Source organism: Myotis myotis, unplaced genomic scaffold, assembly GCF_014108235.1.
Source record: "Myotis myotis isolate mMyoMyo1 unplaced genomic scaffold, mMyoMyo1.p scaffold_m19_p_1, whole genome shotgun sequence".
In the NCBI taxonomy this organism is placed as follows: domain Eukaryota; kingdom Metazoa; phylum Chordata; class Mammalia; order Chiroptera; family Vespertilionidae; genus Myotis; species Myotis myotis.
In genome coordinates this window covers 192228637-192252400 of record NW_023416313.1, presented here as the reverse complement: position 1 = coordinate 192252400, position 23764 = coordinate 192228637, and the positions used below count along the sequence as shown (strand labels likewise).

General features: G+C 40.5%; 1 protein-coding gene across 1 annotated transcript in view; it reads right to left on the bottom strand.

Moving 5' to 3' along the window:
- LRRC9 (leucine rich repeat containing 9) overlaps positions 1-23764 on the bottom strand; it is a 94737-nt gene that overhangs the window by 45316 nt on the left and 25657 nt on the right. Inside the window, exons 12-16 of the mRNA XM_036355246.1 lie at positions 15326-15458; positions 11565-11687; positions 10823-10938; positions 6929-7141; positions 2293-2412 (exon numbers count right to left, since the gene is read on the bottom strand). Of these exons, the coding sequence (XP_036211139.1) occupies positions 2293-2412; positions 6929-7141; positions 10823-10938; positions 11565-11687; positions 15326-15458 (705 nt within the window). The remainder of the gene's footprint in view (positions 1-2292; positions 2413-6928; positions 7142-10822; positions 10939-11564; positions 11688-15325; positions 15459-23764) is intronic.

Below are 23764 nucleotides of genomic sequence, written 5' to 3'. Positions count from 1 at the left end.
TTTTTCTCTTTGATTTTTGCCCTTGGCATTTTAATTGGTGTGGTTTTCTTTGGGTTCCTCTTGTTTGGGGTTCTCTGTGCTTCCTGAAATTGTAAGTCTATTTCTTTCACCAGGTAGGAGAAGTTTTCTGTCATTATTTCTTCAAATAGGTTTTCAATATCTTGCTCTCTCTCTCCGTTTGGCACCCCCATAATTCAGATGTTGGTACACTTGAAGTTGTCCCAGAGGCTCCTATACTATCTTCATATTTTTGGATTCTTTTTTCTTTTTGCTCTTCTGGTTGGGTGTTTTTTGCTTCCTCATATTTCAAATCCTTGATTTGATTCTCTGGATCCTCTAGTCTACTGTTGAATCCCTATATATTATTCTTTATTTCAGTCAGTGTATGCTTAATTTCTGACTGGTCCTTTTTCTTTTTTCTTTCTTTATTTTTTTGGCATTCTCAGTAAGATCCTTAAAAGTATCACTGAGTCCCTTAGAGGTTTGTAGAAGATTCTTGAATAACCTTATAACTGTGGTTTTGAACTCTATAGCCAGTAGTTTGCTTTCTTCCATTTCTTTAATTTGTGACATGCTTCTTTGTCTCCACTTTTTGGCTGCTTCCCTGTGTTTGTTTCTATGTATTGGGTAGAGCTACTATGTCTCCTTGAGTTGATATAGTGGCCTTGTGTAGTAGTTGTCCTATAGGGCCCAGTGGCTCAGCCTTCCCAGTCACCTGAGCTTGGAATTCTAGGTGCACCCCTTTGTGGTCTGTGAGCACAGTCTTGTTGTAGTTGAGACTTTATTGCTGTTAGTGTCACTGGGAGGAATTGACCTCCAGGCCAATTGGCTGTGAGGACCAGCTGAGACTACAGTGGGGGAGCTGCTGTGTAGGAGACACCCTTATAGAGCAGGACTTGCTTCAGTGTGGCTTTGGTGTTCACTGAATCTGCCCCTTGAGTGTGTCACTAATGGATGTGTAGAGTTGTAATCTGGTATGGTCTGACACTGACCACTGGGTACACTGGCTCTTGATTCTCCAGGGAGGTGCAAAGTCAGACACTGCTTGGGCCACCCAGCAGGAGCTACAGAGAGATCTGTAGATTCCTCCTCTTTGTATTGGGTTTGAAAGTGCCCAGATAAGGCCCAGCTGTGAAGCAAGGCAGGATAGTGCTGGTGCCAGGTCTTGGACCTTTTATTGATAGGTTTGGGACTCCCTGATCGAGCTGCAGCTTGTTTGATGAAAGGTTTTTAGCCTGAGAAAGGACAGGCCATTCATATGCAAACGCTTCTGCCCACAGCTTGGGTGGGGTTGTAAATTGGGAGGAGTGGGGTCTCAGGGAATCACCAGGGCAGAACAAACAGAAATGGGCAAAAAGAGGAAAATGGGGACTGAAAGAGACTTTGCTTTGGGCAATGGGTGCACGATGCAGTATGCAGATGATGTTTTGTTGAGTTCTACACTTGAGAACTATATGGCTTTGTGAACCAATGTCACCTCAATAAATTCAATTTATAAATGAATGAATAAATAAATGGGACTTTGGCTTACCGTAAAAAACAAGGAAGGGGGCTTAATTAACACTGAAACCAAAGGCCAATAAACAAAGTAACCGCTCCCACATCAGTGATGGAAGCAGCAGCGCAAGGACTTTGCTATGGTTGCTAGGAGGTAGAGAATGAATAAGAGCTGAGAATGATAGTCTGAAAAGGAATGTCAATGAGCTGGGACCCACGGAAACTTGGAATGATGGATTGGAGTTATGAAATCACATATGTAATTAAATTTACTATATAATATATGAAAAGGAAAGCAAAAGCCAGACAAGATCCAAACTAATGTGTATATGAGCATTACTATATTTGTCCTATGAACTACGAGACGACAAACATGAGTCAAACAAGAGCCATGCATGTGACATTCAGGTAGAAAGGACAAGGCAGAGAGAAAAAGAAATAACATGGATAATGAATAGATGGGAGGAACTGACAATATTAGATGTGAAGTAGTAAGAGCAGAACAAAATGGAAACAACACTTTCCAAAGGATATTTTAAAAACAATCTGGAATTGTTTTAATAAATTTTTTTAAAGTAGCTAGAAATCTGATATGACCACAGTTGTATATTTGGTTTTCAAATGGAATCTATATTTTAGAGAAAGTAAGATAGTGCAGAGTATGTAGGTTTTGTTCCTGATCTGGGCTGTATAATCTTGAATATGGTATATATGAGGTCATAATTACAAACACAATTTATCCATCAAATTAATAATTCTGTTTTACTTAAATAATTTTGAAAGAACAGTTCTTACCAAGTGGTATACATCATCTAAACAAGTAAATTCATTAAAACTGATATTAAGTTTTCGAAGTCCTGTTAACTTGGAGAGATCTCTCAGTCTACTCAAGCTGTTTCCATGTAGATTCAGATTCTGAAGTAAAATAAAACATAAATTAAAAATAAGACAGATTATACTCTATACCATAGTTACTTAAATGACATTAAGATTGAGCCAATAAGAAAAAGAAATCTGCCCAGCCAGTGGCTCGGTGGTTAAGTGATGACCTGTGAATCAGGAGGTCATGGTTCAATTCCTGGTCAGGGCACATGCCTGGGTTGTAGGCTTGATCCCCAATGTGCGGTGTGCAGGAGGCAGCCAATCAATGATTCCCTCTCATTATTGATGTTTCTTTTTTTAAAAAATATATTTTATTGACTTTTTACAGAGAGGAAGGGAGAGGAATAGAGAATCAGAAACATCGATGAGAGAGAAACATCAATCAGCTGCCTCCTGCACACCCCCTACTGGGGATGTGCCCACAACCAAGGTACATGCCCTTGACCGTAATCGAACCTGGGACCCTTCAGTCCGCAGGCTGACGCTCTATCCACTGAGCCAAACTGGTTAGGGCATTATTGACGTTTCTATCTCTCTCTCCCTCTCCCTCTCTGAAATCAATAAAATATATTTAAAAAATCTAATGTGTGGTTTTTGGAAGGTATAGTTTATTATAGCATCATTAGATCTGGTTCTTGATTAATTTGACTTTCCACTTGGTCCAAGTTTATCTATAATTGGCATGAAATTATTTTACAAAAATAGTTTAATACTAGAGGCCCAGTGCACGGATTTGTGCACTAATGGAATCCCTCAGCCTGGCCTGCGGGGATCGGGCTGAAACCGGCTCACCAACATCTCCCAAGGGGTTCTGGATTGCGAGAGGGCAGTTCTTGGGTGATGCACCCCAGAATCGAGCTCCCTCCTCTCTGGTTCCAGGTGCGTTACCCAAGAACCCCAGCTGCCACGTCACCGCAGCTCAGCAGCTCTTGTGTTGAGCGTCTGTCCCCTGGTGGTCAGTGCACATCGTAGCTACCATACGGTTGGCCAGTTGGCTGGTCGGCCAGTCACTTAGGCTATATATATATATAGATATTGTTGAGTTATTTATGAGGACAGATATATTGCTTAGGCTAGCCAGTGAACAATATAGGCCCTAAAGATTTTGGATATTAGCTGGGTAACTCACAAGAGAGAGTGGATGGCAAGGATATACCTTGACTGCAAGAAACCCTGCGAGAGCACTGGACTGAGGAAGAAAGGCTGAATGAGGTGCTGAAATAGGAGGACAGAACATCAAAGAAGGAGGTGGAAGAGTGGATAAGACAATTTCTATGTCAGGATTTGGCCCAGACTTCCCCTGTCCATTTTCCTGGGCTATATAAAAATTATTATTATATATTTTTATATTTGGGGGGACCCTGATATCTACATATCTTTTTGTCTTTAAGCTACAGCATTGTGAATGGTATCAAGCGAAGATTATGTTTATGTATAGTCTACAAAATAAACAGTGGCATAAGAAATGTATTAATACAACTTACTGCAGTAGTCACAATAAATTGGTATTATGATAAAATTAGGTGTCTACCTCCCAATCTTCTTCACTTACCTCTACCATCTAATACCTTATTATATATACTATGGACATAACTAAATTCCTGGTAGGGAGCAACAAGTAAATGTCAAATAGTTGTCAAAACTTAGCTCAAATTAAGAAGGGCCAGTTTATGCATACTAGTTTATTCCACAGGTCATATGTAGGTATCAACCATGATAAAATCTACAGATACCTTACACCTAACATGTCCACAACTGAATTCATCAACTTCCCTATATATTTGCTTGATAGTTTATGTTGTCAATCCTGATTATGAGTTTCACTATCTAACAGATATTGTTGATCACCCCATTTCCCTCTTTTCCACATTCATTTGATTCTAGAAATGTTTCTCAAACTAATCACTCCATACTATCACTATCATCAGTGCTTTAGTTTAGACTATTATCTGTCATTTGGACTACTACAATAGTTTTTACTGGATTTCCATACCACCAGTCTGACTTCAATGAAATCTAAACACAAGCTGCCAAAATTAGAGTCTTTACAGAGAGCCAGTTTCTTAAAGAATCTAAAATTTTAAATGTGCCTTTAAAAATCCATTCTAATCCTATATAATAAAAGGCTAATGTGCAAATAGACTGAACAGCAGAACCTAATAGTCACTATGATGTGTGCTGACCACCAGGGAGTGTGTGAGGAACATGGTGGGCGTTGGCTGCAACAAGATGGTGGAACAGGTGAACAGGGAACCAGACCAAGGCGGGGGTCCAGTCGCTGTCATTGGGGCAAGCCTCTGGTGATTACTGAAAATTCTTTGCTCCCATGTGATGCTCACACCTGCTGCCAGTGCTGGCCCCACTTGTACCTGCTGTCGATGCCCGGTGCCAGTCCCGATCACTCAGTGCCATCAGCGGGTGTGAGCAGCGACTACTGGTCCTGATTACTCCTGAGGGCTTCTCCACCTCCTTCTGCTCGTGAGGGGCGATTGGGGCAGCAGCCGCCACTCACACTCGCTGACAGCACCGGCCCCAATTGTTCTGCGCCATCAGTGGGTGCAAGCAGGGCCAGTGCCATCAGTGTATGCGAGCAGCGGGAGCAGGGCTGATGGCAGATAGGGGACTGGGGCTGCGGCGGGAGGGGCCAGGCAGGGTCACAGAGGATGGGCCGAGACCCTCCCCTGTGCCTACTGCAGCCTCGCAGCCCACAGTTCCTTTCAAGGTGCACGAATTTGTGCACTGGGCCCCTAGTATGGCTATAATCTCCTACTCTTCCACCTATTGTTTCATGTTGCTTCCTGTATTCCAATTGACACCTCTACCTTCTACCATCACACATCCTATGTTCTAGTCACACTGAGTTTCTCTGTGTTCCCTGAAGACACCATGTTCTTTCAAAACTATGTGCCTATGGGTAGAGTATTTCCTCTGCCTGGAATATGTAAACAACTAAATTTCACTTAACCTTCAAAAAACTGCACAAAACTCACTTCTTTCTGTGGAACTCTCCCAGCAACTCCAAGCTTCCTATGTTTTTAACATATCTGTCTCCTCCACTAAAATGATGTCCTTGATGCAGGAAAAATAATTTCTTCATTCTGAACCCCCAATACTTACCTCATTGCCTAAAACATAGCACATTCTCCGTAAATGCTAGATGAATAAATCAGTGCAAAAGACAACCCTAATTTTTTGGTATGTAATTGTGCTATTAGAGAATATAAAATTATGTTACAAATCTGGGGGTTTTATTTCTAAATAATTTATTTTTATGTATGTTTTCATAAAACTCAATGCAGTGGGGAAGACTGAAAAGAAAATAAGAGGTATGTACCTGAACTTATAGTAATGACACAAAGGAAGGAAAACAAAGGATGCGCTCTCTAAACGTTCTTGTGACATCTAGTATTCTTACTAGAAGCTCTAGAAAGTTTGCTGGCTTTTAAGCAGTATAAACAAATTTAAGATGAAAAAGCCTCTCCATTTTTATGTTCTGGGTGTTGGTCGAATTAATGCATCCAGGCTGAGGTCATATCAGGCTAAGGCATTCTGAAATTGTAGTCTCCTCCTCTATGATTTGTTTGTTTTTTTCCTCCTCTCTGTTTTTTATCTTGCAAATCACAGATAACAAAAAGACCTACCTTCTGTTGTATTTTTAACTTTTATTCAATCCCTTTAAGTCTACAGGAATACATGTTATAGAGTTTTAATCCAGTCAAAACACACTCATATATTATACCTTGCATTACTAAAGCTTTATTATAAAAAATTATTACTCAAATATGACATCTTGATATTATAATGCAGAAACAATGAATTGCAGACACCAGGGGTGTGAGGGCATGAGTGGGGGGATGAGGGGGCAATGGGGGTATAAGGACACATATGTAATATCTTAATAAAGAAAAAAAAGAAAAGAGAAAAAATGAATTGGAATGTGCTGTAAAACATATTCCAGAATTCAAATACTTATTATGAAACAATTTGATTAATGAATCTTACTATCCATTGTATTTTGAAATGATAATATTTTGGGTATGTTAGATTAACTAAAATATATTACTAAAATTAATCCTGCCATTTAAATTTTATTATCTATTTATTGATTGATATAGAGAGACAGAGAGAGAGAGAGAGAGAGAGAGAGAGAGAGAGAGAGAGAGAGAGAGAAACATTAATTTGTTGTTCCACTTATTTATGAATTCATTGGTTGATTCTTATATGTACCCTGACTAGGGATTGAACCTGCAACTTTGGTGTATTGGGGCGACACTCCAACCAAGTAACCTACTTGACCAGGGCCAATTTTTAAAATATGTTGTAAATGTGAATAGAAAATTTTAAATTACATGTATAGCTAATATTACATTACTACCAGACAGCACAAATGTAGTCCACATAGAAGGAAAGGGTTGGGTACTTTGGAATTTGACCACATGATGCCTAGCATGATCAGATAGGTGGTTTAATACCTTTAGATTTCATATGATAGATTCTGATTTCAAATTCAAGGTTCTTGTCCAAAAATGTTATTCATCATAATACTTACTACAATATGACTGTATACGTTAGTCTTGGCAAGGGAAAGTATTGTTTTATCATCCAAGCTAATAAGTTTTGGTCTTGGCTTGATCCTGGGGTCCATTTTTATAACTTCATCATCAAATTTCAATTCCTGGGACAATACTGATCCTTCTGAACTTTTTTTGCTTTCTTCTAGAATAGCATTGTTGACTGAAGAAAATAAAGAATAAGTCTTGACCTAAAAATTTATTTAAAATATTGAAAATTTGGTTGCTGAGTTTATCGTTTTTGAAAAAGAAATAGGCTATTTAGAAAAGGTTTTTAGTTATATAGTAACTAGAGGCCCAATGCACGAAATTTGTGCAAGGGGCTTGGCCCCTGCCCGCTGCAGCAGCCGCCTTTACCTCAACCCTCTCAGCTCCAGCTTTGTCCGGAAGGACATCCAGTCTAATTAGCATATTATGCCTTTATTATTATAGACCAGAGGCCCAGTGCACAAAATGCGTGCATGGAGGTGGGGGTCCCTCAGCCCAGCCTGCACCCTCTCCAATCTGGGATCCCTTGGGGGATGTCTGATTGCCGGCAGTCAAACATGCCTCTCGCAATTCGGGACTGCTGGCTCATAACCACTTGCTTGCCTACCTGTCTCATTGCCCCTAACTGCCTCTGCCTGCTGGCCTGATGCTGCTAACTGCTCTCTCCTGCCCACCTGGTTGCCCCTAACCACCTCTGCCTCGGCCCCACCACCATGGCTTTGTCCGGAAGGTCGTCGGGAAGATGTCTGGTCTAATAAGAATATTACTCTTTTATTAGTATAGATACCTATGATGATAAGAATCACATTAGGCAATGTATGAGAGTAGATTAAAATTGTGGGCTAAGAATAAGTGATGTATTCATCCCCTCCCACTAAATATTCCTTAAAATTAGCAAAAATTTATATAACAATGGATAGGGCACAGCAAAAGACTAGAAATTGTGAGACATAAATCAGAGGGGACTGAATTGACAGAGAAATAGGATCAGAAAGGTAACCTCTAGTCAAAACACATGCAGGAGATAACCACTGCAGAGCAGGTCCAGAGAAACTTGGTGTTCTGAGTGGACAAGTAAAACAGCAGGAGAATGCTCCAGGTAATTGGTAATCAGATAATTATATAATTATGGTAAGAATTACATATTGATAAGCAAGAACAACATGAACAAATAGAAATGACTCTAGAAAAAAACAAAACAGTCTATAAGAGAATTTTCAAAAACCTAGGAGAATAAAGCATCTGTATTAGAATAAAGCATCTACTATAGGAAAAATAGGATACAAAACTTTGAAATAAAAACAATAAGTGGAATTAATAAATGCTTTGACAAACCAAATGGATATGGCAATAGATCAAATTAGCAATGTGGAAGCTGATATTGTGGAACTCATTCAGAACACAAAATTTTAAAAATGAAGATATAAAATATGAAAGAAAAAATTTACAAGATGTGGAGGATAATTTAGAATGTCCAATGTTTAGTTTCAGGGAGCTTGACAGAAAATAGAAGAGAGGAAATAATCAAGGAATTACAAGAAAACTTCCCTAAACTAAAGAAAAAACTGAATCTTCAGGTCAAAAGAGCTCATGAAGTGGCAAGCAGAAGAATGATGGAGTTACTGTCTTTGCTGACATCCCTGAATAGTCAGGAACTGCCCACCTCTCAACTACTTATAATTTGAGTTTTTTTTCTACTTTGTCTGGATTTCTGTATCTTTTGCTGAAAGCATACTTGACTAATACAATCCCATTCATAATAACAATATAAAATATACATGCCCAGAACTATACTTAACAAGAATTAAGACCTATATAAAGAAAACTGTCAGAGAGGACTTGAGTAAATGAAATAACTTATCATGTTCCTGGATGAGAGGCCCAATACTGCAAAGTATTCATTTTACCCTAAATGAAGTTTTAAATTCAATACAATCTCAATGTAATCCTAATAGGATTTTAAATAGAATTTAGCAAGCTGATTCTAAATTTTATTTAGTAAAGAAAATACTCAAGAGTTAGCTGAGAATTTTTTTTCTTCAATGAGTTAGGGGCAGGGGAAGGGAATTTGCCCTATCATTTATCAAAACATATCATCAGGTTATAATAACCAAAACAATGTAATAGGAGTCCAAGATTAGACAAGATGATGACTAGAACAGAATAGTAAGATCTATAAATCGGCTCCTTATATATGAAAATAATTTTAAAAACAAAGATGGTATCTTAAAGTAGAGGAAAAAAGATGATGTTTGTCAAGTAGCTATTCATTTTTAAGAGACAATTTATTTGATCACCATACCTCCTTCACACAATATAGAAAAATACCTAGATGGAACTAAATATCTAAAAGTTTTAGAATAATCTATATAAGATTTGGAAGAAAATAAAGAATCCTGTGTAATAAAGAGAGAATATGCTAATTGACCCTCACACCATCGCAAAGATGGTGGCACCCACAGCCAATAAGGAGGGATATGCTAATTGACTGCCCCACCCTAAAAAATGATGGTGCCCACAGCCACATGATGGCCAGCAGGGGAGGGCAGTTGGGGGTGACTGGGCTGGCAGGGGAGTGGTTGGGGGTGATCAGGCTTGCAGGTAGAAGTGGTTAGGGGCAATCAGGCAGGCAGGCAGGCGAGCAGTTGGGTGCCAGCAGTTCCGAACTGTGAGAGGGATGTCTGATCGGACCTAAATTGGCAGTCAGACATCCCCCAAGGGGTCCCAGATTGGAGAGGGTTCACCCCCCACCCCCAATTCACAAATTTCATGCACCAGGCCTCTAGTATTTATATAAGCCTTCTGAAAATGAGACATATAATTTAGAGTCCATACTGGAAAAGAAATATCTGACTTCTTAAATATTAATGTGTAAATTACAAATTAAAATGAAAGGTAAGTCTTTTGCTACAAATAAAAAAATACAAGTGACATAAAATATTTGCAACATATAGACATGATAAAGGATTAATATCCAGAATGCATATAAGAATTTTTCCAATCAGTATGAAAACAATAGAGCCCAATAGAAAATGGTTAAAGGATATTATAGGTGATTCAAAAAATTATAAATAACCCATAACATATGAAATAATAAAATATCCTCTTTTTCCCCCCCATCAGAGTGAGGAAAAAAAGATTGGTAATATTTTGTGTTGGTAAAGATGCAAAAAACAAACACTATAATACTGTTGGAAATTTATAAAATAGTAAAATCTTTGAAGAGAATGCTCAAATTATCAAAATTTAAAATGCATATTCCCTTTTACTATCCAAATTCTTCTTTAAATCTATGCTGCAGAGAAACGTCTACAATGATGTTCACTGAAATATTGTTTTAAATAGTAATAATACTGAAAGAAACCTATGTTTCATCAATAGGGTAGTCAAATAAATAAGATTATTTCTGAATAGTATGCACCTACCGAAAGACTGATGTATACTCCTATATGTACTGAAGTGAAAATATGTCCAAAACATATTGTTCAAGGCAAAAATCATCACACAATACTTAGAATTTGATTTTACAATGTAAAATGGTATGCATTGTTATATTTGTAAATGCATAGAATAAATCTGAAAACAAACCTACAAAGCTGTTAATAATGGATGCCTCCTGAAAGAGAGTGGGGTTGAAGTGAAAGAAGATTTTCATGTTTATTCCATATTCTTCAATATAGTTTGAATCTTTTCCAGTGGAACTCCAGCCATATGTTACTCATGTAATATATTTACATAATTAAAATATTTAGGTGTCATAGTGATTTGTTTTTAAAATTTAAGTATATATACATATACATATGTATATGACATAACATTATTAGACTTCAAATTAATGTTATGTTCTCATTTAAGAAACTCTAGTATTAAAAATACATCCATACCACTGTAACAAACTCAAATTCAACGATGTATTCTGGCAAAACAAGGTCATGATCAAAGACAAACCACTTGCACTGCCGAAAGCTGCAATCACAGTTTCTTTGTCCCACTATAGAATCTAGAGTAAAATCAGAAACAAAAACAGGCAAAATAAACACTCTTCAACATGACACCTAATATACTTATTTCATTCTTATATAGATTCATGAACAACAAATTCAGCAAGTTCCAACTATTATTTTAGTGTGTGGAGAGTTTTTTTCTTTTATCTTCCCACAATACCTAGACTGTTTGTTAATTCTATAAGTACTCACTAGTCACTCTGTCACAACAGACTAGTAGGATTTACTTTTTTCATATTACTTCCCTTTTCATACTTTTTCACTTTTCTATTCAATATGTGATCATATAGTTTTGACAAATGTATTTCTCTAAAACCTTTGTTGTTAAAAGGGTTTTTATCTTTTATCATGTTATATATATACACATGTATTTATATATATACACATATATGAGATTATATGTGTGTAAAATATAAAATGTTACAAATAATATATTTGCACACATAAATGACATTGAAGTAGGGGTTAGAAAAATGGAAGTTCATTAGTAGCTAGGAACATTTTTTTGTAGAAAAGTTTACAAACTACTTGAAATAGAGGTTAAATTGTAAGCATCTGTATTAAATACAAACGTTTTGTATTCAGAAAGATGAAAGCACATTTCTCTTTATGGGAGACATACTTAGTGCACATTTTCGAGGGACGAACACTGAATTAACCATTGGATAGTTGGCCTGACTGATGGAGTCCTGTTCACGAGCCTGAACACTCTGGCCAAGGAAAACCTTTGTAATGAGGAGAATGCCTAAGTTGAAAAAACAAATAATTTTTAACAATTCATTTTAGTAATTTTCCAATATCACATTTCTTATTGGCCCCAGACCTGACTGTCTGTTCTGTAAAGGCAGAGATCCTGCCTAACTCGTTGCCACTGGATAGCACATAGCACATTGCTTGATCTAAAATAGTAGCTCAAGAAATACTTGTTGAATAAATGCAATGGTTATAAAAGGAGATTCTGGTAATTATATCAAGCAAAGCTTTACAGAAAAGGAAGAAAAGGACCCAAAAATTTAGCAATGTTTTTATTAAGTAATTTAAAATAAGAAATCTGTTGTCCTTAATGTTAACTGTTGTAAAAATTCATCTCTGCATCATTAGTATTTAGCATGTGGCTTGGAGCATAGGAGGCAATCAATAAATGTTGACTGATGGCTGAACATTTCTTTTCCCTTTAGATTTTAGGGAACCTTGAGATTCACTAAATCCTAAGTATTTCCAGGAGTCACTGAATCATATAGAGTAACTTCTAATTATAATGCATAAAACATTCAGATGACTTTTTAAAGAACTACATAGCCTATCTAATAAAAGAGAAACATGGTAATTAGCCGTACGTCCGCTACCCTTCCCATTGGCTAATCAGGGCGATATGCAAATTAACTGCCAGCCAAGATGGCGGCCGGCAGCCAGGCAGTTTGAAGCGAACATGAGGCTTGCTTGCTTCAGTGACGGAGGACTCCAACGTTCCCCGCCTGCCGCTGCCGGCCTCTGAGCTTTCAGTTTGAAGCATTGTTACAAATATAGAAGCTAAACAAAACACCAGTAACCTGCTTTCAGCCACCTGGGATCTCAGAGCTGGAGTTGAAACAGTGTTTCGATTATAGAACCCAAACAAACCAGATACCTGCTTTCAGCAGTGGAGACCTAAGAGCTGGAGCCAAGCCTCAGAGCTAAAGCTGGCCCAGAATAAAAAACAAAAGAAAAAAAGGAGCGGTTGGGAGCTTCAGTCACCCGCCAGCCTGAAAAAAGCCCTCAGCCCCTCACCCAGACTGGCCAGGCACCACAGTGGGGACCCCCACCCTGAAGGGAGTGTGACCAGCTGCAAACAGCCATCATCCCCTCATCCAGGCTGGCCAGGCACCCCAGTGGGGACCCCCACCCTGATCCAGGATGCCCTTCAGGGCAAACCAGCCGGCCCCCACCCATGCACCAGGCCTCTATCCTATATAGTAAAAGGGTAATATGCCTCCCAGCACCGGGATCAGCATGACAGGGGGCAGCGCCCAAACCCCCTGATCACCTTGCGGCTCTGTGTGTGACAGGGGGCAGGGCCACAACCTCCCTATCTGCCCTGCTCTGTTCATGACAGGAGAAGGCACCCCAACCCCCTGATCAGCCCTGCTCTGTGCCTGATAGGGGGGAGCTCCCCAACCCCCTGATCGCCCTGCAGCTCTGTGTGTGACAGGGTGCGGTGCCCCAACCCCCACCCCCTCCACAGGCCCTGCTCTGTGTGTGATGGGGTAGAGCCATAACCTCCCCATCGGCCCTGCCCTAAGTGTGACAGGGTGCGGTGCTCCAACCCCCTGATCTGCCCTGCTCTGTGTGTGACAGGGGGAGGTGCCCCAACTCCCCTATCGGCTCTACTTGTGAGTGACAGGCGGGAGCTCCTCAACCCCCTGATCAGCCCTGCTCTGTGCGTGACAGGGGGGAGCTCCCCACCCCCTGATGGGCCCTACTCTGTGCATGACACGGGGGAGCTCCCCAACCCCCTGATCGACCCTGCTCTGTGCGTGACAGGGTACGGAGCCCCAACCCCCCTGATGGGCCCTGCTCTGTGCATGACAGGGGGCAGCGCCCCAACCCCCTGATTGGCCCTGCTCTGTGCATGACAGGGGGTGGCACCGCAACCTCCCCATCGACCCTGCCTTGAGGGTGACAGGGGGCGGTGCCCCAACCCCCCAATCGGCCCTACCCTGAACGTGACTGAGGGTGGCATCGCAACCTCCCGATCCGCCCTGCTCTGTGCATGACAGGGGGCAGCGCCCCAACTCCCCAATCAGCCCTGCTCTGAACCCGACCAGGGGCTGCACCTAAGGATTGGGCCTGACCTCTGCCACCCGGGAGGAGGCCTAAGCCAGCAGGTCGTTATCTCCTGAGGGGTCCCAGACTGCGAGAGGGCACAGGCCGGGCTGAGGGACCCTCCCTCCTCCCCCGAGTGCACAAATTTTTGTGCACCAGGCCTCTAGTCCTATATAATAAGAGGGTAATATGCAAATTGAGCCTAATGGCAGAACAACTGGTCACTATGATGCGCACTGACCACCAGGGGACAGACGCTCAATGCAGGAGTTGTGCCTGGTGGTCAGTGCGCTCCCACAGGGGTAGCTCTGCTCAGCCACAAGCCTAACGGCTGTGAGCTCAGCAGTGGTGGTGGGAGCCTCTCCCGCCTCCTTAGCAGCACTAAGGATGTCCGACTGGTGGCAGGTGGCAGGTGGACATCCCCTGAGGGGTCCCAGACTGCAAGAGGGCACAGGCCAGGCTGAGAGACCCCCCCAAGTGCACGAATTTTTGTGCACCAGGCCTCTAGTAAGCTATAAAATGTTAATCGGTAGAAACTAATTGCTTTGGAAAGCATATGCTAGAAAGATAGAAAACACCATCCTTAGGATAGGAATGGAGAAGGATGAAAAAAAAGATTTAATTGTTTTTTTTAAATAAATAGTTCTTTCTAGGTTCAATAATCTGCTTAATTTTCTGGAACCTAGAATATCACTCATATAAATGAGTTAACCAAATTTCTGACTACTCAATCTTCAGTAGGTTGGATAGTTAAGACCAAAGAATAGGTGTCCCTTACTCCCTGACCTAGTCAATTCTCATTATGATTGATACTATGCATTAATACTTCATCTTTGTGGCTCTTACGATAATTATAATTCTACATTAATTTGAATAATAATTAATGCTTGTGAGCACCATAAAAGACAAGACTGTCTAGTTTGCATTGACTATCCCTATCACCTACCAAGTGCCTCATTGTGTGTAAGCATTCAGTAAATACTGGTGGAATGAAAAATGAACTGTGTAAGAGGGCGAGGCAAGAAAGGACAGGATGAGCTGGTCTTTTCTCCTAATCTGTAGGTACCAAGGAACCTCTTCTAGAAGTGTCCTACAAATGGGTCATGTACTTTTATTTATATCTACTCAAGATGCAAATAAAGTTCTGATGATTGAATAAATGAAATAACAAAAGTTTATCTTTAAAAAGGCAACTTATAAAGCAATCCATTTGGGGTATGTGTAAGTGTAAATAATATATATATATACATTTATATGTATGTATATATGTATATTTAAAGTTTATTTTAGGACACAATGAACAAAAGCATACTTTATATTAGATAACATGGATTAAATATGAGTAACAAATGAGTCTCATCCTATTAATGTTGACACATAAAAATCACTCAGTAATATTTGTTGACAACCTGACTAAAGTAATAGATCAGAAATTCATGTATCACTACACTGATAAATACTAAATAAAATGGTTTCAGAAAATCTCCTGAGTTGATAAACCCAGTATCAAAAATGATATGAAACTGATGAATTTGAAGACTTAGAACTTAAAGGTTCAGGAATAGAGTATATTTGTATTACCATGTTTAAAGAGCTCATGGTCAAAAGAGTTTTTCTTATCATCCTTGTGCTTTTGCTGTAGAAATTCAATTCTGGGACATTCACACATGCTTAGGCTGTTAGCAAGAGTGACAGCTTCCTTTCTGAGAGGCAGCTGTAATGAAAAACAAAGTCAGTTTTTTATAAAATTGGTAATATGTCAACTTCAACATAGTGGGTTTATTATTTTATGTTTATGTGGTGTAGGATCTAAAGTTTTATACATATTCAATGATACCCCACTAATAATCGTGCATATTCCAAAAAGAAAATCCTATGGGAATGAGATATTACATTAGAGAAGGTTCTTATGTATGTATATTTTTTTCTAATAATATAGTCTAATAATCTACCTCGTTTTTCAGATACATCTCACTATGCTAGTGCATGAAAATTTTAGTTTGCATTGTGACTTGATTTCTTTCTTCAAAGTGTTTTATCAGAAATATTTATGTTACTTGTTGTGAAAGCAACTCTAAAGAGCAATAAATCTCTAGTTTTAGCAGTCAAAAAAACTAGAGCTAAGAGAAATTGTATAGTCTATCCAAAGACAGAAGTAGAAGTTGGCAAAGCCATGATCTAAACTCAGTTCTACTTCTCCATGTCACTATCACAGTTTTGAAATTATTATTAGTTTAATGTTAGTAGCCAAATTATCTAGAAATATACCTTTTTTATAAATGCTGAATTACCTATATCTTTTTTTTTTTGTATTGAAATCTGTTGTCCAAAGAGGTTTTATAAAATAAATGCTGAAATGTGGCTCGTTTGACCACAATTTCCACATTCCAGTAAGTACAACCTTCTTAGATTTCTAGGGAACATCACTAAATATTTATTAGATGCAAGCTATTTGTATGGCATTGTGAGGCTATAGCATAGTCTTGGCTGTCAAATAAGAGAGGGGCTGGAAACTATACCCAATAATAAAAAATACAGGGGCCCTGACCGGTTTGGCTCAGTGGATAGAGCGTCGGCCTGCGGACTCAGGGGTCCCGGGTTCGATTCCGTTCTGGGGCATGTACCTTGGTTGCGGGCACATCCCCAGTGGAGGGCGTGCGGGAGGCAGCTGATTGATGTTTCTCTCTCATCGATGTCTCTAACTCTCTATCCCTCTCCCCTCCTCTCTGTAAAAAATCAATAAAATATATTTTTAAAAAATACAAGGCATCACTATATGCATCAAATAAGATATCCCTTTTTAATTGAAGTGGCTAAGATTAGACATTATTCCAATAATCAGAAACTTTATAGAGGAAAGTATTTTTAAGAGGAAGAAAACATATGAAGGCACAGAAACAGGTGTAATTGCCATTCATCCATCTGCCCAACTATCCATCTTTTATTCCTCAGGCTTCAACTAAGAATCTATAAACAGCCCCTATCCTCAAGGACTTTTGGAGAAATCATAGAAATGATTACATTTCAATATAACAAATGTGCTCCAATTGCTTGCCACTTAATCAATTTCCACTTAACCAATTCACAGCATTAACCAATATTTTCCATTCTCTCAATAACCCACAGTATGGTGACAGTCAGTATAAGAGGGTACTTGTAAAATTACTTCTAAGTAGATGTACTCCTAATTCCATCCAATCATGTTGTATGCTTATCAAAAGTCAGTTAATTTTATTCCTAAACTTGTTTATACTGGTTTTATTTATTATTAAAATTATGTGCATTATATAAAGCAATAAAATATGAGATATTTTCCAGCCAATATGTCCCCCCATTTCTAAGATCTTAACAATGAGAGTAATTGATGATGGGTGTAGAAAGAAGGGCATGTTAGTAAAATTTAATCTTTGGGTATTCTCATGTTTTGAAGCAAGACAAGGAACAAAAAGGAAACAAAGATAGGGCAATCAGAAAGATAAGAGGATAAAAATAGTGCAATATCATGGATGCCAAAGGAGAGTTTCAGAAAGGAAAGATCAGTCAATAGTATCAAATGTTTCAGACAATAGTAGTAAATATTATAAAAAAATTCTTATGTGCCAGGAACTGGTCCAAGAACCCTTTTGATAAATTTTAATAATACATTTTAGTTAATTAAATATTTCCAAAATATTATCATTTCAATAAGTAATCAGAATATAAGAAATTACAGTCCTGTTTTCTGTACCATGTCTTCAAAAACTGGTATATATTTTAAACTTAGAGTCCATCTGAGCTCTGGCTGGTAGCCCTTCAAATGGTCAGCAGTCACATGTGGGTAGTGGCTACTGTACTGGACAGAGCAGTGCAGAGGATTAGAGATATCGCATCTCCTTTAGGAAATGCAGGAGTTGAAGCACTAGCACAGTGTCTGGCAAGCAGAAATGTTAGCCCCATCCTTCCCCTACCCTCTGTGCCCATGATGGTTCATAGTTCTCTGAAATGACCCTGAGCACTTTACTGCCGGGGTCCAACCCCAGCAGGTCCAGGGGTTCCCCAAAGGTGTGGACGGAGTCGGCGAAGAAGGAATGACACGGAGACAGCGTTCAGTTGATCAGCAGCCTAGCCAGGATCTCTAGCCAGGATCTCCAGCCAAGTTCTGGTCTGGATCTCCAGCGAAGTTCTGCTGTTTATTGTTTTGTTACATCCGTATTTATACCAGTTGATTTTAATCCTGTCAATTTCTATTACAAAGGTTAGGGCGTTTCTTATCTCCATTCCAGGGAGTAAAGATTATGTAGCTTAAGCATGATTGTTTGTAGTGATTAACTACCCGCCTGGCACTTAGTTAAGGAGTTTCATCCCCTCCCTGACTTCAGGGAAAAATTCCTACCTGGGGAAACAACCTTTCTAGGAGAGGCATCCCCTCCCTGACTTCAGGGAAAAATTCCTACCTGGGGAAACAACCTTTCTTGGAGAGGTGACCTTGGTTAAAACACACAGCGCTAAGGGGAGCAAACATATTAAGAACAGTATGCTATATACGTCAGGTCCCTTGAAACATATGCTGTGCAGATGTTTCTTTCCTGCAGCGACTGTGTCAAGCAGCAAGGATGGACCGGCTTCCGGCAAATTCCCCCTTTTTTATTTTTTAAATGATAGCGCATGCAAATCAGTGGCCACCTCTCAGATTGGGCCATTTAAGTCTCGGAAGAAGAGTGGCAAGCAATGATAGTGAGCATAGCTATAAACATAGTGGATGGAGCGCAGAAGGAGCCCCATTCCTGTAGAAGGTTGCCAGCCTCTTCAGTCAAGAGATTTCAGCTGTCCTCAAGTTGTTGGTTTGGTTGTCTTTGTTGGTCTGGCTAGCGGGCGGCGTCACTGGCGACAGGCTTCCCGAAGCGTCAGCAAGTTGAAGGGCTGCATCAAAGGGTCCATCAGGGCCGTGGTTGATGGTGGTGTCGATGTCCGAGGAGGAGTAAGCTGTGCCCTCTGGATCCAGCTGATATGGAAAATGGAGGGTAGTAGAAAAAGAAGAGAAAGCAAAAGAACTACAAGGCATGGAAGTGTTTAGAAAAAAGAGGGAGAAGAAAGGGAAGAATGCAGCATCCTGACACAGCCCTTTCCTTCAGCTGCCCCTTTCCCTGTGGTCCAAGGTAGAAATGGGAAACAAGTCCTGTTGCAGTGAGAGGGCAGCTGCTATCAGCCAGTCTCTGTCTTTACCTGGGTCCCGATCTGAGCTGGGCATGGGAAGCAGGAAGCAGCCATGGGGACAGGAGACCTTCCTCAGAAGGGGCTAGTGTTCAAGCCCCTGCACCATTGGGGAGGGGGGTCTGTGCCCCACCTTTGTTGCACCCCAAGTTTTCTCCTACTGGCCCCCGACTGTGCCTGTCTTAGGTTGCCCCACCCTGTGGAGTCTTACCCGTCGTTGACTACCAGCCATCTCTGGGCCAAGTAGGGTGATGTGAGGTTCAGTTTTGTCTCCTTGATAGCCTATGTCCCTCTGGCCTCCATGCCCAGCAACTGCCTTGGGATCCCCTTGCCTGCTGGCGGGGCTCTGGCATTGATCATAGGGAACTCAGGTTTCTTCTCTAGAGAGGGCCCAGCTTACGCCATTGGGCCAGAGACAGATCCATGGTACCAGCCACCATGCGGCTTCAACCTCAGCATGAACAGAGAGCTCAGGCAACATCTATGGGCAATTGGATTGTAAGAAGAGGGTCCCTCTTGACACAAGGGTAAGAGGGGCCAATACAGGACAAAGGAGAGTCCTGGAACAGGGCTTTCTCAGCCCAGGATGTCAGGCTCTTGGCCCAAGACAACTCCATGTATGGGGCATATACCAAACACCCCTAGTCACGGCATAAAAGGGAGATGCCCTTCCTGGAACAGTAGGGTAGGGAGATTCTAGAAAAGGCTGTGTTCAGGAAAGAAGGAGAAAGGCCAAAGAACCAGCAAACAAGTAGTTAGATTTTAAAAAAAGGAAAAAGGAAAGGAGATGTGGGGCAAAGCTGGGACATGTGGAAAGACAAAACGGAGGCACATGTGATCCTCCCAATGGACAGATTGTTCCAGCTCAGGTCTGCACATCTGCTGCAGATGGGCACTGGTCAGGTGTGCTATGATGAGGCAGAGATGGTGGGCGGTGAGACATAAGGTCGGACTAGACGGTCTGGAATCCACACAGGTGAGTCTGCGTCCTGTGGAAATATACAAGCATATCCTCTCCCCTGGGTTAAAAGTACATCAGGTCCCTTCCAGGCTCCTGTAAGCAAGTCTCTCCATTTGACGAGGGCTTTAGGTTTAGTTAGATCAGGGTTCCAATGCCTGTACATCGGGGAATTTCCCTCAGAATCTACATTTAGTATATTAATTACAAATTGAGCATGTTGTAGAACATGATGAGGAGAGGAATATTTAAACTCATTTTCTTGTAATTTTTTAATTTGTGTTTTTAAAGTTTGGTGAGCCCTTTCTACTATTGCTTGGCCTTGAGGATTGTAGGCTATTCCTGTAGTATGTGCGATGCCGAATGTAGAGCATAAGTTTTTAAAAGCTCTAGAGGTATAGGCAGGCCCATTGTCAGTTTTAAGTGCCCTTGGTATTCCTAGGTAGGAAAAGCATTGGAATAGATGTTGACTTACATCTTTAAAGGCTTCTCCTGTACGTGCAGAAGCAAGGATAACATGAGAAAAGGTATCAATACAAACATGCACATAGCAAAGTTTGCCAAAAGATGGGACATGAGTAATATCCATCTGCCATAAGTCACAGGGTCTAAGTCCTCTTGGATTAACTCCAGTAGCAGGGCTAGGAAAATGAGTAGGACAATGGCCGCAGTCACGCACAATACTTCGAGCAGCTTCTCTAGATATGCGATAATATAGACGGAGAGCAGAAGCATTTTGATGGTGAATGGCATGAGACTGCCGGGCTTCTTCTAGAGCTGTACAAACTACTGGGCGAGTTAGTAAATCCGCCTGATAATTTCCTTCGCTTAAGGGTCCTGGTAGGCAGGAATGAGCTCTAATATGTCCAATATAGAAAGCCTTTTCTCGTTTGTGAATGCAAGTTTGTAGCTGAGTTAACAAAGAGAAAATGGCTGTTCTTCCTTGTGGGAGAGAGGCGGTCTCAATATGAGGAAATAATTGAACTATATATTGAGAGTCAGTGTACAAGTTAAAGGGAACCTGTTGCAATTGTTCAAAAGCATAAATGACTGCCAAAAGCTCTGTTCTCTGAGCTGACGTCTCTAGAGTTTGTTGAACATGGGTTATTGAGTCAATGATTGTTACTGCCCTACCATTAGAGGAACCATCTGTGAATACTAAGGAGGCAGGAGGTGATAATGGTTCTTTTGAACATTTGATAGGAAATATAAACGGATGTAGGGAGAGAAATTGCAATATAGGTGATCTTGGCAAATGATGTAAAATTTGTCCTGGGAAGTTACCTATAGCTATTTGCCACTCTTCTTCAAATTGTAATAGTGTGTCTAATTGTTCTCTTTTATAAGGTATTATTATCTCAGTAACTTCTCTTCCAAAGAGTTCGATACTGCGACGTCTACCTTTGATAATGAGAGTGGCCACTAGGGAGGGATAGGGTGGTACAATCTTCCTAGGAGTGACAGGTAAATGTATCCATTCTAATGGTCCTTCCTGCCACAAGCATCCTGTAGGAGTATATTTAGTGGCTAGAATAATTAAGGCCCAAGATTTGGAATAATCTAGATACTGTAGTTGCTGTTTATTGATGGCCTGTTCTATTTTTGCTATAGCCTTTTCTCCTTCTACAGTTAATTGTCGGGGAGACTTAGGGTTAGAATCTCCCTTTAAAATGTCAAATAGAGGTTTTAAGTCAAGAGTGGTTATTTTTAGATATGGCCTGACCCAGTTGATATCACCTAATAGTTTCTGATAATCATTCAATGTGTTTAAATGATCTTTTCTTAATTGTAGAGGCTGATGGGTGATAGTAGAGGTATGTAATATTCTGCCTAAGTATGAAAAAGAAGGTTCAGTCTGAATCTTTTCTGGGGCTATTTTTAGACCATGTCCTTCTAAAGCAAGGATGGTCTGAGTAAGAATTTCCTGTAAAGTAGCCCGATCTTTATGAGCTAGTAAAATATCATCCATATAATGAATAAGATATAGATCTGAAAATTTCTTTCTAATAACTTGCAATGCCTGATCTACAAACTTTTGACATAATGTAGGACTATTTTTCATCCCTTGTGGGAGAACCTTCCATTGGTATCTCTGATAAGGCTGTTTAAAGTTTTCTGATGGTATGCTGAATGCGAATCTTTGACAATCAGCTGGGTGAAGAGGTATAGTGAAAAAACAATCCTGTAAGTCAATAACAACAACACAATACTCCTGTGGAATTGCCACAGGGGAGGGCAATCCAGGTTGTAAGGAGCCCATATCTTCCATGGTGGCATTTATGGCTCTTAGATCTTGCAAAAGTCTCCACTTGCCTGATTTCTTTCTTATTACAAATATGGGTGTGTTCCAGGGACTATTTGATGGCTCTATATGTCCCTCTGCTAGTTGCTGATCAATTAATTGTCGGGCTGCTGATATTTTCTCAGATGTTAAGGGCCATTGCTCAACCCATACTGGTTGTGACGATTTCCAGACTATGGGATCAGAAGTCCTAAGGGCAATGGCCCCAATTACAGATCCTGTCGAGGAGTGTGAGGTATTACTTTCCTTTCCTAATCCCTTTCCTGGATTAAATCTCGTGTCTAGCATCTGTGATGTTACTCTATCACTGGGGCTATATAATACAACTCCCATTTGAGACAAGATATCTCTTCCCCATAATGTAAAGGGGATAGTCGTAATTACATAGGGACAGAATGTTCCTGAATGTTGATCTTCATCAGCCCAAGTTAGAATCTGAGAACTCTTTTTTACATTAGATGCCTTGCCTAGTCCTACTAGGGAAGTGGAGGTGGTGTGCGTGGGCCATGAAGAGGGCCAATCCTTCTCTGCTATGCAGGAAACATCTGCTCCTGTATCCAATAGACCTTCAATTGGTTTTCCCTGAATTTGTAAAATTTTTGTAGGTCTAGTAGCATGGATTTCTTGTATCCAAAATGCTGCATCACTAGATCCAAAGCCTCCGGCCCCTCTAGCTTCCTGGGTAACAGCTGTCCCTATTTTATGTATTGGTAACAGGATTAATTGGGCAATTCTCTGGTTGGGCTGAATCTGTATAGTTGTAGTGGGTGGGGAAAGTAAAATCTGTATTTCTCCTGTGTAGTCTGCATCAACAACTCCTGGGATGACTAAGATCCCCTGTAACGAGGTGGAGCTCCGTCCTAATATTAAACCTACAGTTCCCTCAGGCAGTGGCCCAGACACTCCTGTAGGAATGGCTGCTACTGGCGAGTCTGGGGTTAGTACTGCATGGGTGGTTGTGTGGAGGTCCAATCCTGCACTGCCTGGGGTTGCCCTGAAGAGGTCACTGACTGATCGAAATTTGCAAAGGGGTTGAAGGTTGATGCCCCTATTATTGCAGGGGCCTGGGGCTGGCCCCTTCTCAAGTTTCCCGATTGAGGTGATGGGATATAACCTCCTTGGGAGCTATTTGTAGAGTTTAAAGGCCGACCATTTTTATGGTATTTTGATCTACATTCCTTTGCCCAATGGAATCCTTTCTGACATCGGGGACAAACGGTTTTTGGAGGATTAATATTATTCCCTAATGTATTTCCAGGCTGTCGAGGAGCTTGCCATCTGGCCTGAGTATTATTATTTTTATTTGGGCATTCTCTGCTAAAGTGCCCAGATAAGCCACAAGAGTAGCAGTTCATATTTCTTTTATTACCTGTAGTATTGCTGGCTTGTCCTATAGCCTGTACATATTGAGGGTATGTCTCCCCTTTGAGAGCTGCAGCTATAGCTACACCCTGTATAAATGCTGGACTTACATCAGCACACTGTTTTATAAAATCATTTATAGTTCCTGTTCTGCGAATCGGCCTTAATAAAGCCTGACAGGTATTATTAGCATTTTCAAAAGCCAGTT